This window comes from Halichoeres trimaculatus, unplaced genomic scaffold (assembly GCF_033239565.1).
Source record: "Halichoeres trimaculatus isolate MK-OKI-2021-1 unplaced genomic scaffold, fHalTri1.1 fHalTri1_scaffold_3, whole genome shotgun sequence".
NCBI lineage: Eukaryota > Metazoa > Chordata > Actinopteri > Labriformes > Labridae > Halichoeres > Halichoeres trimaculatus.
This window is the reverse complement of record NW_027437181.1, coordinates 20,645,646-20,658,580: the sequence shown is the minus strand read 5'-3', so window position 1 is coordinate 20,658,580 and position 12,935 is coordinate 20,645,646. Positions and strand designations below refer to the sequence as shown.

Here is a 12,935-nt window from a genome sequence, read left to right as displayed (position 1 = left end):
GTTAAATGGGAAGTGATGAGGGGGCACAAGTCCCGTCCCCCTCTCCCCGACCAATCAAAAGCCCAGATCGGTCCAGAGGTTCCAGATGTCCCTTTGCGTCTGAAGAAGATTTTAACAGACACGACACTAATGTAACATTTCTAAGATGTGATGAAATAAAAAGGGTAACACGACAGTGGTGTTGAGGGACAACACGATTCAACTTTAATAGTCCACAATTTTCAAGTAGTTAATGTTCTGTGCATTAAACCGAAAGCAAATAATGTGAACATTGGATAATGATTTGACAAGTTGACCATTTCCACTCATCCAGTTGTAAATATTTAAGCTTCTTGTTCTTACCAAGTCAAACTGACTGTAGTTTGATGTTTTCATAGTCTGTTTATTTTTGTCTCAAAAACTAACAGGTTTATTTCTCCAGATTGTTTGCCTTCTAAAACTGGGCCTTGACAATACATTTATGACAAAATCAAAATGGAACTTAGTATCTTTGTTACAACTTAGTTCTACTTCCTGCTTTGCCCATTACTTTTTATATTTTTAGATTGTATAGGATGCCTTTCTATTAGCAGCTTTCAGTTTGCGCTGCAGTTTTATATTGAACTTTTCCTTAAGAACTGACTCTAGCTTCTCATCTGATATGTCACCCATGTCTATGATGTCAACACCTTCCTCAGGTTTGTATGTGACTTCACAGTACGTCCAGCCAATTAGAGATCTGAATCCTGTTAAGGTTTGCAAAGAACAGATGGACTTATTGGTGAACAGTGATGCAGGGTCTGTCTGGAGGTTGTCATTGGTCTCAAGGAAATGTTCCACCTCTCTTTGCATCAGGGTGAAGCCATAGATCGGATGTGTTCCTTGCTTGCTCAATAGAAATGAGTTTGCAAAGTCTGGATTGAGAACCTCAGGCTTTCTAGCAGTCTTCTCCAGCACCCAGATGTCTCCCCTGTCAATGAGTCTAAAGATACCCGCTGCCTGAGGTTGGTCTTTCCCAGAGATGAGCTCCAGGGGTTCCCATATTTGGTAAGACACCCCAAAGCTTACATCTACCACATAAGCAAGTCCCCCAATGGTGACCAAATTAATTAGATGAGTTTCAGCTGGTGGAAAGTCATTGGTGACACTGCTGAAAACTCTGGAGCCCAAGGTGGTGATGTCATAGCCCATTTCTCTCAGCACCCAGCCAAACAAGAGGTTGTTCTCCATGCACCAACCTCCACGGTTGCTCCTCACGAGCTTTTCAAAGATGACCTCCAGGTCCAAGGTGATCCTTTCTCCACAGTGAATGCTGAGGTTTTCAAATGGAATCGACATGACATGCTGTTTGTGGATCACCTTAAGTGTTGAAAGATCTGGCTTGTCAAAGGAGCCATGGAAATCAATTCTTTTGAAGTATTCCTCCAGATTCATTTTGCCTGTAGAAAAAAAAGATGTCGCACAGACACATTAAATAACAGATCTTTGATTTCAAATAGTTTCTCTTAAAGATGCAATGAGGCGGATCTGTTTTAACTGGGCTGCCTCGCCACCTTCTGGCCCAGAGTCTTACGCACACTATAGTAAAGATGTGACTTTTAACCAGGCGTGTGTTTGTTTTCCTCACTTTTAAACTACGTTAGCCAGCGTGGTGTTGTCATAGAGACTTTGATGTGCCGTGAATCAATCTGGTCCACAGCGCTCACTGACTGTAAATGAACACCGTGTACAGTACTTATGTTCTCTGACCAACACAGGAAAACATTACTTTCCCTGCCGATAGTGTAATCTGAGGATGCAGTATCTTGAGTTACAAAAGTTCATCGTTTAGGAATTGCTCTGCAACTTCTTCAAGAAAGTTCAGCGTGTAATAAGCTGAGTTTGCAGGAGTCACATTAGGGAGTGACTGAAAAAGCTGATATTAACTGAGGACCTCTGAACCCATTCAAGTACTGGTTGATAAGTGAATCGGGCAGTCCGCAAGAAATACCCTGGCACACAACACAAACATATGTGTTGGTTCCAAGCCCCTTTGTGTCATTGCATTTTTTAAATCAACATTTTTTTCTGCTTAATAACACAATTTTGCCTCTATTTGCTTATGCAAAACATATCAAAGCTGTGTCTTTGACATTGCAGTTAAACAACTTTTATTTTACGGTAGAGCTTTATCTTGTAAAATAGGCAAACTAATTGGAAATACTGCAGCCTCATTGGTGCTCCTCAGCAAACCATTGAAGATGTAAAGAACTGAAAAACAGACATTTAGCTGATGTTGCATCCCTCAAAGTCACTGTTATCTCAATTGGTTTCTAACACATTCTGAAGAGTAAAGTCTTACTTGTGGTCGTACTAAAAATACAAGTATATAATAAATTAATAACTAATAAACTAATAAGTGTAGAATACTTAATTTAAACCTGTTTAATTGTAAAATCTGTTTAGTTTGGTATTTCACCAATATCCTCACAATGTGACATTGTTTTGTGTTAATATGTGATCAAATGTACTTAACGTTGAACAACAGAACACATCTAGAATAAAAGGTATTTAAAACAGCTAAAGTGATTGTTTTACTACAACTTTATTCAAGCCACAGCGTCAAAGCAATCTTTTTGTAATTTGTCTTAGTTTGTTAAGGAAATATGGTTAAAAAGGGTGACTTTGGGACATGTATATATAACATTCAAACTAGTGCGTTTAAACTCACCTTGGTATTAAAGGGCGTTTAAAAATTAGCTTGGTTGACTTTTGTTCACAAGTTAAACCACCATTTTGAGGATGTCCTGTCATATTAATGTCACATGACGACCAAAACAGGATGTTAATGATATAACGCTTAGGGACTAAATGATCAAGCTTTGAACTTGGAAACAACACAAATGTTTGTATTGTGTGCCTGGGTATTTCTTTCTAATGGGTTCTGTCATTGATCAAGCAGCTGTTTCACTGCGCTCACTGACTGTAAATGAACAGTGTGAACAGTACATTTACGTTATCTGAACAACAATGAAAAACATACCTTTTTCTGCCGATAGTTCCACCTGAGGATCTTCTTCTAAATCTTGTGTTACAAAATTCCCCCTTGTAGGAATTGCTCTGTAACTTCTTCAAGAAAGTTCAACGTGTAGTGAACTGAACTTGCAGGACTTATATTACGGAAGTGACTGAAAAACCTGATGATTAACTAAGGACCTCTGGACCCCTGCAAGTACTGGTTGATCGAGCAATCTGCAAAATAAATACGTAGTTTTTGCAGACTGCAGGCACACAACACCAACACATGTGTCGCTTCTGACCCCCAGTGCGTGTCAAAGATCTCCTGTCCAGCAGGCGGATCCCTCCCTCCTTCTCAAACTTTTGGGCTCCTCCCCCCGAGCTGCTCCCCAACCTCCATTCTCCAAAAACACTCCTGAGTTATCCTGAATCCACGGTGTAACTTCTGACACATTAAAGTAAGTTATTTTCCTCTCCAAGTCGATACGAGAGCTCCATCAGTCGTTGGAAGCAGTTTGACATAGAGTTAAGTTGTTAATCCCTCAGCGGAACATGATAGCTCCTCTAAATACCGATATCCAGCCCCATCCTCATGTTTTGATTTTGTTGTTCGGGCTGCACTTGGCTAAGAGGCTAACTTTAGCCTAGCTGAGGTTATTTCGAAAACAGGCAACTGAGCTGGCGCCAGTGTAAAAGTTAGAAAGCCTCCTGTTATGAAAGTTACAGTTTCAGAGAGTTATCTGAGGGATAACGGTAATAAAAACTTTAATTTGTTCAAGATGCTGTCTGTAGTGATGAAAGTTAGCATCCAATCCGCTGCGTCTAATTCAGCTGATACAAAACCATCACTGCCTTTACATGTTAGATCTGCACTAGACCATCGAAGACAGCTTAAAACAGCAGAGAGTTGTGACATATTCGTTTTGCTTGTGAAAATGCCATACTGACTATTGAATGTTGGAGGTGTCACAGTGTTTTCTACAGATTTTTTAATATACGTGAAAATGCAAGAAATGGATTAGTTTATTGCTTACTGATACCTATAGACCACATTGGACCTGGCCCTGATCAAGGAACACAATACCTAGGCCACTCATATCTGTCCTAGGTTATTTTAGAGACATGTTTCACCCCCCATCAAATGATGGTTGTCAAGAGTAAGAATTGAATCCTTTTTTTGTAAGTCCTCTTTAATAATTCAGAAAGAAAACAAGGAATACGGCCTCTAATATCTGATTTAAGGTCTTTTTGACACATTGACAGATAAAGAAGTTGATTATGACCAGTTAGAAGAAAGGTGAGAGAACCACAGTGAAAGACGACAAATCAATTGTTCATCAAGTTCCAAAATTACTGTTGGTGCTTTGCTGCAAAGTAGACAACAGATTTGGGCTTTGTAGGGGAAGTAAAGATATGCCTATGACTTTGAGTACAAAGCCTTCAAGAGGTGATTCTTTGGATCGCAGTTCTAAATCAGGACCTATTTCAATGTGATCTAGTTTAAAAAACAGGAGTGAAATCCCTTTATTTACATTTTACCAATTAAATTAAAGTTTTCATAAACCCAATACCTTGTCCTTGAACTTTAACTTCATTTGGAAACCTGATGTATAGGAATGCTCCTCACATCAAGACGTTTAAGATGTTGTAATGTGGATTGAAATATGGATCATATTCTAACAGTGTTCCAATCCTTGTTTTTATTAAAACAAAGCAAATGAAAGTTTCAGAAGTTTTTAGACATAACTGTTATAAAACATACACACAAAAAAATAAGTTCTTTTTTTAAGGTCAGGAATGCTACTATTTGTGTGGCACAGGGTATTTCAAAGCTACTTGTACAAATTATTCTTGACATTAATGTAGACACAATCTATCCGAAATATATTTGTCAAACACATGCTGAACATGAACCTCATTACTTAAAACAAGTTTAAGGCACAACAATATTCACAATATGAATAAGTCACTCAAGGATGAGCTAAAGTATTACTGCTTTAAATTTAAGACACATGATGTCCTCATTCTACCAGGTTACTAGGGCTGATTTATCAGTGCGTTTTGAACTTCCAAATTCATTTAAGCAGGGTAAGCAGATGAGGATGGCTGGATGTTGATTTATACAGTGTTTAGAAGTACACATGCATCCTTTATTCAGCATCCTGGACCATTGACAAAATGTTTGCTGAAGAATTACTTTTTTCTCCTCCAGTGGCCCAAACATGATCCACACATAACAGGAGAACACATGACAGTGCTGCAGAAATGTCTCCCAAAGTGCCGAGTGGTCAAGGCAGAGGGGATTATTCTGCAGTGCAAGTGGCTGTTCGTGTGCGCCCTCTTCTGCCTAAAGAGCTCCTGCACTGCCATGAGAGCTGTATCACTGTGGACACAGAGCTGTGCCGGGTGACTCTGGGCCATGACCGACACTTTCTTTGTGACTTCCTGTTTGAAGAAACCTGCTGCCAGGATGCAGTCTACTCGGACTCTGTGCAGCCACTCATAGACGCCTTCTTTCAAGGTTTTAACGCTACAGTCTTTGCCTATGGACAGACCGGCTCAGGCAAGACATACACCATTGGAGAAGCTAACATTTGTAAGCCTTTAATTTGATTTTTTCTATCAGAAAGTCTGTACTGTCTTAACATGAACCAAATGATCTCTGCTTGAAGTCTTTTCCAAAGTTTACACTGTGCTCATACTGTTGAACTGTAAGATTTTGTTTGTGGTGCCTGCTTTTGAAGGTTCCTTTCGAGATGAGGAGCAGGGAATCATCCCTCGGGCTGTTGCAGATGTCTTCAGGCTTCTCGATGAAAATGACCTCACTGACTTCTCTGTCCGAGTCTCCTACCTGGAGGTCTATAAAGAGGAGTTCAAGGACTTGTTAGAGGTGGAGACAGCCAGCAAAGACATCCACATCAGGGAGGATAAGGGCACCATAGGTATGGAATCAGCAGTTAAATGATTTGCAAGCATGATTCTTTGTAATAAAATGCAGCCACACTGTTTTGCTTCATTATAAATGGTGCATTTTTTCTTTTTGTCTGCATGACTTTAGTTTTATGTGGGGTAAGGGAGTGCGAGGTGGAGGGTCTGGATGAGGTGTTGAGCTTACTGGAGTCAGGAAACACAGCCAGGCACACCGGTGCAACCCAGATGAATCCAAACTCCAGCCGCTCGCACACCATTTTCACCTTGTATATGGACCAGCGCCGGGGAAGCTCTCGCCTTTATGGGACAGCTACAAGCTCAGGACCACAAATGTTGTCTTCCAAATTCCATTTTGTGGACTTGGCAGGATCCGAGCGCATCTTAAAGACAGGGAACACAGGAGAAAGACTGAAGGAGAGCATTCAGATCAACAGCGGTCTTCTGGCTCTTGGGAATGTTATCGGGGCGCTGGGGGACCCCAAGAGGAAAGGATCACACATACCCTATCGGGACTCCAAAATCACAAGGTACAGATTGAATGATTTAGTAAAATCATGACAAACTTAAGAGATCAAATGTAACTGAATGTTTGGTTTTAACACAATCCGTCTTCCCTGAAGGATCCTTAAAGACTCTTTGGGAGGAAATTCCAAAACCCTGATGATTGCCTGCATCAGCCCATCTTCCTCAGACTTTGATGAGAGTCTTAATACGCTCAACTATGCTACAAGGGCCAGAAACATTCAAAACCGTGCAACAGTCAACTGCAAACGTGAGCCAGACCGAGTAGAAGGACTAGAGCAACAAATCAAGGCCCTCCGTAAGGCTCTTGAAAACCGCCAGCGCTCAGAGACTCGCATCATCTCTCATGCTGATCCACAACGGAGACCTCGCCTGGGAGAGGGAGAGATTAGCAGACTGCAGTCCCAAAGCGCCCACTATAGGACATGTACAGACACTGCTTACAGGTTAAGACATGTTCATTAATTCATGTTGACTTTGAATTTGAAAATAGGTTTAGGAAGTACACCACAGTATCACCACATCATTCTCTGAACAGTCTAAACAGTGGTTCTGCTCTTCACAATAAACCCTGTGTATGATCCCCAGGCTACTGAGGGAGCTGCAGAGTGAAGGAGCTCTGACTGCAGAGCAGAGTATGAGAGTGAAAGAGTGGCTGTGCTCAGTGGAGGAAGAGCGGAGCGGACTGACCACAGCCTCCGGACCAGACAGTGGCATCGAGAACAGCTCCACTGAGGATAGTGTTGGGTTAAGGAGAGGGAGGCCTTCTGTGAGAAACCAGGTGAGTCTCTACTTTCTGCAAAATAACCATCTAAAGTGCTTCACTGAGATTAGGGACTTGTGGTTCAAGAGTTGATGACTTGTATGTATTAACCAGGATCCAGAAGCTGCAGAGGAGAGGTGGAGTCATGCTCATGAAAGTGAAAAAGATGGAGAGAAGGATGAAAGCACTGTTCATCAGCTTCAAGCACAGATCCACAGGTTGGAGAGGGAGAACACAGACTTTTTAGCTGCTCTTGAGGACGCTATGGAGCAATACAAGCAGCAGGTGAGATGCAGTGCTCAATCAAAGGATGCTGTGTCCTACTAATCAGAAAAACAGATACATGAGATGTGATGTGTCTCTCTTCAGAGTGATAAGCTTCAGGAACAACAGGACCTGATAGCAGAGCTGCAGTGTCATCTGTCAACTACAGGACTAATGGGCCTGGGGCTCAATTTAAGAGCGCGACCACACACAGCTCCCATGGGCTCCATGCAACACAGCCAGAATGGAGGCACACACAGACAGGTAGTCAGGGTGTGGTATGGGGTTTAAAGGAGTTTAAAGCTTTCAGAGGTAGAGCTTGACTTGTTTTCTGAGTGGTAAGTGCTCACTTAAGTTGCAGCACGCTACGGTCAAAATAGTTTTTTACCTGTTTGCAGCACTGATGGTAAACATGGTTATAGGTTAGTCCGCTGGGCTACTCTGGCAGCGGTCATGGTGATCAGGATGGGAGCCTATGTGAGGAGCAGGAGTTCCCAGGAGGAGCAGAAACAGAGGACACAGAAGAAGAAGGCAGTCATCTCAACTTCAACAGAGAACGACGGAAGTACGTTAATTAAAAATCACTCTTAAAACCTTACACTTCTGAAACGAGGGTTGATGTGATTTCTGAAATACACTGAAGAACTGCTGACAGTGGGTTCTTTTAATGTTACGAGTGACATGTATTTGATGGTTTTATAATTCTGGCAGGCTGGTTAACCTGACCTGGACCAAGAGAGACATGCTGTCAGGAGGACTAACAGCTGCTGGGAGAGGGCTCATACCTCAGCTGGAGCTAGAGCAGCATCCCTGCTTTTCCAGAAAAGCGTGTAAGTCTACCGATCTTGTGCTCTCATCTGTTCAAATGAAATCTAATTTGTCCACATATCCAAGGTGAGAGTCTGAAATGTGATTTCTCAGGGCTGCATTATCACTCTGTGTTTTTCCTCCTGTGTGCTCTCTTTAATCCCTGTGTAGCAAATGCCAGCACCGGGGAGATATCTGCCCGTGAAAGTCTGAAAAGTTTTGAGGGCGTCACTGAGTGGGGACTTCACCAGGCACAGCAGAAGATCAGGGAGCTGTCTGTCACCATCCGTATGAAGGAAGAACTCATCAAAGAGCTGGTCAAAACAGGTTGAAATTTACTTTGTGTTGCTCTCCCTTTCCTGTCTCAAAGTATTCCTCCTCTGCTTCGATGAATCATTTGCTTTTTTAAATTTTCTTTAGGCAAAGATGCTCAGGCCCTGAACAAGCAGTACAGCCATAAGATCACAGCTTTAGAGGGTGAAGCCTTGCAGGCGCGACAGGAGCTCCAGGAGGCCCAGCGGCAGCTGCAGGATCTGGAGAGGCAGGAGAGAGAAATCAGCACCACAGACAAGACCAGAGCACAGGAGTGTCGAAGAAAGATCGCTGCAGCTCAGAGCAAAGTTCAGGTTAGACTGTCGCACTTTTGTTTAAATGTGTGATTAAACGAACAGCCGAGAAATACTGATGCTGGTTTGTGTTGCCTGGAAAAAGTGTTTCTATGAACAGTCTTTTCACTTTAAACTCCTAAAAGAAATATGTGCTTGTGTTTTATTCAGGTTCTTAGTCAGCGACAGAGAGACACTGCTCGTCTGGCTAACCTCCCTGCACAGAGCGAACGGCGTGTGTTGGAACTTGAGCGAAGTGTTCAGAGTATGAGGCAGCAGCAGGAGCAGCTGCAAAGACGACTGCGTCAGGAGAGTCAGCAGAAACGGCGCCTGGAGACGGAGATGCAGCGCAGAACTCACAGAGTTAAGGTAGCTGAGCTCAATCCAGCTGAAAGGCAGAAATGTCCTTTAGAAATACTTAGAAACAAGCTCTACAGATCTGACAGGGGGACTACCTGTGGTCTAATAGTGGAGTCCAAAAACTTACCCAAATGATTTACTGTCATTAGAGTCATTTATCATCTGACATGGGTCAGTAATAACACTGTTGATAGAATGAGTCTTATCTGCTTCTGAATCAAATAATTTATTTCAAAACGGTGTTGTTTTGTTTTTCTGTTTGAGGGAAAAAAAAAGTCTTTCAGCCTTGAAAATGAAATCTCTCTCTGGATGTCTTGTGAAATATTCCAACTGTCCATCAAGTGTAGTTACAGCGTAGAAAGAGATGTATGTTATATTAAGGCTAAATGCATGATATGTAATTGAAAAATGATTTGAACATATTTGACCTTTTTCTTTTTCTGATCCTCCAAATCTTTTGTAGGAGCTCGAGATAAAGAACGAACAGCAGCAAAAGATCCTCAGGATAAAGACAGAGGAGATCGCTGCATTCCAGAGGCAGAGACGCAGCGGCAGTAATGGCTCTGTCATTTCACTAGAAGAGCAACAGGTGTGACAGGGGTCTACTGATAAATTTATACAAAACTAGCTGCCCACAATCTGCAGGACGTTTTGTTTTTTTGGTAGAGAGCTGTAGAGTTTAATTGGAGGGCTGTCACTTCACTGCAGCCTGACTTTGTATCCGTGCCTTTATGTCTGCATGATTTTTGGGCTTTTGTCTTATATTCTGTGAGCAGAAGATTGAAGAGCAAAAGCGTTGGCTGGATGAAGAAATGGAGCGTGTGTTGGAACAGAGGAGGGGGCTGGAGGATCTGGAAGGGGAGCTGACTAAACGAGAGGAAATCCTGGCCAAGAAAGAAGCCCTGCTGCAGGAACGCAGTGGACTGGAGACTAAGAGGCTCCGTTCCAGTCAGGTACTGACGGCTACAAATGCTTCAATTTAGAGAGACGGGAAACATTAGCTTTAACTGTTCCTTCATCAACTTCCTAGGCTCTGAGTAAAGACCTGGTGATGTTAACGGGACGCATTGAGACACTTGAACAAGAGCTGAGTGAGAGGAATGGTCTGCTTCGTAGCAGCAGTGCCCAAGACTCACAACAGATTCGCCAAGAGATCTCCAACCTGCGTCAGGAGAAAGATTCACTGCTGAAACAAAGAGAAGAGCTGGATGATAAGTTGCGGCAGGGGAACCTGCTCTCCCCTGAGGTCAGTTTCTACTACGGGGGATAACAGAAGATGAGACGTGATTTTTTAAATTGCATTTCTCTGATACCATTCACATGAGGATATATTTCTGACTATGTGACAGATGAAACTTTATAGTTTCATGGTATAAAAGGTCTTGCTTATCTGTAAAACTGGTAATAACAGTTTTTATTGCAAAGTATTTGGAAGAGTCCTCTCAGAATTCCTCCATGTGACAAAATTATTTTTAAGTCTATCCACTCTTTATGGCATTTCCAGGAGGAGCGAACACTTTTCCAGTTTGATGAGGCAATCGAGGCTCTTGACGCAGCCATCGAGTACAAGAATGAGGCCATCACTCAGCGACAGAGACAGCTGAGGGCATCTGCCAGTATGCTCTCTCAGTGGGAAATGAACTTAATGGCCAAACTCAGTTACCTGTCTGCCTCTGAGACCAGGGCTCTGCTGTGCAAGTATTTTGACAAGGTCAGTGCAGCACTCAGCCTATGCTCTATATCAATACATCATCATTGTTACATAATCTATAGGTCGCTCAGTTAGGGCAGTATACACAAACAATAAATGCAAAACATTTTTAAATTTACCACTAAAAACTGTCCTCGTGTTTGATCCTGTAGGTGGTGTCTCTGCGTGAGGAGGAGCGGAAGCTACAGCTCGCTCTGGCTGAGCTGGAGATGCAGCTGGATGAGCAGCAGAGGCTGGTGCAGTGGTTGGAGAGCGCACTTGATCGCACACAACTTGACACAGATCGCCGGCTGACGCAGCAGCAGAAAGAACACGAGAGGAGCGTTCAGCTCTTACTGCAGCAGTGTCGAGGTGCAGACTTTGTATTGATAGAAAAATGGTTGAACGGATGGTTGCTTTTTGCTCTTTGGTCTACAACTGGTGTCACAATTAATCCTCTTTATTGAGAATATTTGCATGTCCTCTTGTTTTTGTTTTCTTCTTCACACAGAGCAAATGGATGAGGGTCTGGCTGGGAGGCAACGGCAGTTTGAAGGTTGGATTCATAACCTCAGTAAGGAGCTGAACCACTACAAGGCAGCAAATCAGGAACTTAGCAACAGACTGAGGGAAGTCTGTGGCTCAGCAAGCCAGCCAAAGGAGCAGACTAGAGGTGAAAAGACTCTTAGATCAAAAGGTTTTTTGTTCTAATATCAGCAGCTGTGATAATTATTGTTTACTGTTTTCTGCCAATTGTTCTCAGATAGTCACATCATGAAGTCGTGCTTTGATTTTACCACATAAATTGATTTGTGGGCAGATTATCTTGGTTCAGCTTTTTTTCCTCAGTGACAGCAAAGGCAGATTTTTAACAAGTGTGATTAAAAACAGTAGATATTACACACACAAATATTACCAGAGAACTTTGCAATGAAAAAAGAAAACACTCTTGCTATCTTTAGTATTTTAGTAATTTCATAAACTTGTTATTATTTCCCCAAAAACTGAGCTTTAAGGAATTTTGAAAGTTTTTCAAGGTTTTTCATGCTTGGTGGTTAGGTGGAGGGGTATGGTTCGAGCTGCTCTTTTTTTTTTTTTTTTTTTTTTTTTTTAACACACAAATGTCAATGCATTAAAACCTGGGTAATACTCAGGTTTAAAAATAATCCTATTATATATCAGTTGTAGGATCTGAGGATAAACCAGCAGGCATCAGCAGTATGGAGAAGTTGACCCGCTGCCCTGAAGAAAGTCCAGGAGGACGGGGGTCTGGGCAGCCTGAAAAACCTGTAAGATCCAGGGAAGAGATGCGAGAGCTGGTGAACACCCCTCTTCCATCCACATGGAGGCGCTCCTCTCTCCCCACAGAGGAACCTGCCGCCATGGAAGAGTTGTGGCTGCGAGCAGCAGTGGATGCTCCCGTTAATCGTGTCGTTCAGACTGGTGTGGGGTCCTGGGGCGGGACAACATCACTTCCTGTTGTAAAGTCTCGTAGAGAATCCCGCCGCTCCAGCCTCAATGTCGGACCACTGACTTCAAACAATGCAATCATTGATGTCCGAAAGAACCCAGTCTGAAGATGCATTTGTCTTATTCATAGTTTTGTCCTGTTTATTACTTTTTTATTGTATATAGAGCTTTTTAATGAACAAGGACATCCACTGAATGAAGCACTTTCACTGAGGTCAAGTATGTTCTAGGTAAGTGGTGCAGTCCACACCATCAACTTTTAGCATTGAAACCATAAAATGAGGTTTTCTTGGTTTCTAATCATGTAGTTTTACCTTCCACAGTATTTTATATTAAATTGTTTTTACCTTTTCCATCTGGCTTGTCTTGCTATTTATTTTCAATTCACTGTTGCTTTTTGTGAAATGGTTTTGTCATACTCAATTTTCTTGCAACAAAATGGAGGAAAATATTTTTGCCTTTAATCCTTTTTAAATCAATGGATTGCTATTGATGTTATCACATCTGGTGTAGATGAGGCATGAAAGCTGCTGTGAAATGTCAGATT

The 12,935-nt window shown here is 42.2% G+C and overlaps 2 protein-coding genes across 2 annotated transcripts; one reads left to right on the top strand and one right to left on the bottom strand.

The window, feature by feature from the left end:
• Positions 1–220: 220 nt before the first annotated feature.
• Positions 221–3,299, bottom strand: LOC141788091 (arylamine N-acetyltransferase, pineal gland isozyme NAT-10-like). Its single transcript, XM_074666928.1, has 2 exons — positions 3,002–3,299; positions 221–1,418 (listed from the first exon to the last, which is right to left on the bottom strand). Exon 2 carries the CDS (start codon positions 1,411–1,413, stop codon positions 541–543), a length of 873 nt encoding a protein of 290 aa, XP_074523029.1. The 5' UTR covers positions 1,414–1,418; positions 3,002–3,299; the 3' UTR covers positions 221–540.
• A 46-nt stretch (positions 3,300–3,345) lies between these two features.
• On the top strand, positions 3,346–12,705 carry kif7 (kinesin family member 7). The gene is made up of 20 exons (XM_074666927.1): positions 3,346–3,434; positions 5,189–5,572; positions 5,721–5,918; positions 6,035–6,434; positions 6,528–6,875; positions 7,018–7,210; positions 7,307–7,477; positions 7,562–7,720; positions 7,879–8,021; positions 8,168–8,286; positions 8,435–8,590; positions 8,684–8,889; positions 9,040–9,237; positions 9,692–9,817; positions 10,005–10,181; positions 10,259–10,474; positions 10,733–10,939; positions 11,092–11,290; positions 11,430–11,591; positions 12,101–12,705. Exons 2-20 carry the CDS (start codon positions 5,242–5,244, stop codon positions 12,493–12,495), a joined length of 4,104 nt encoding a protein of 1,367 aa, XP_074523028.1. The 5' UTR covers positions 3,346–3,434; positions 5,189–5,241; the 3' UTR covers positions 12,496–12,705.
• Positions 12,706–12,935: the final 230 nt, after the last annotated feature.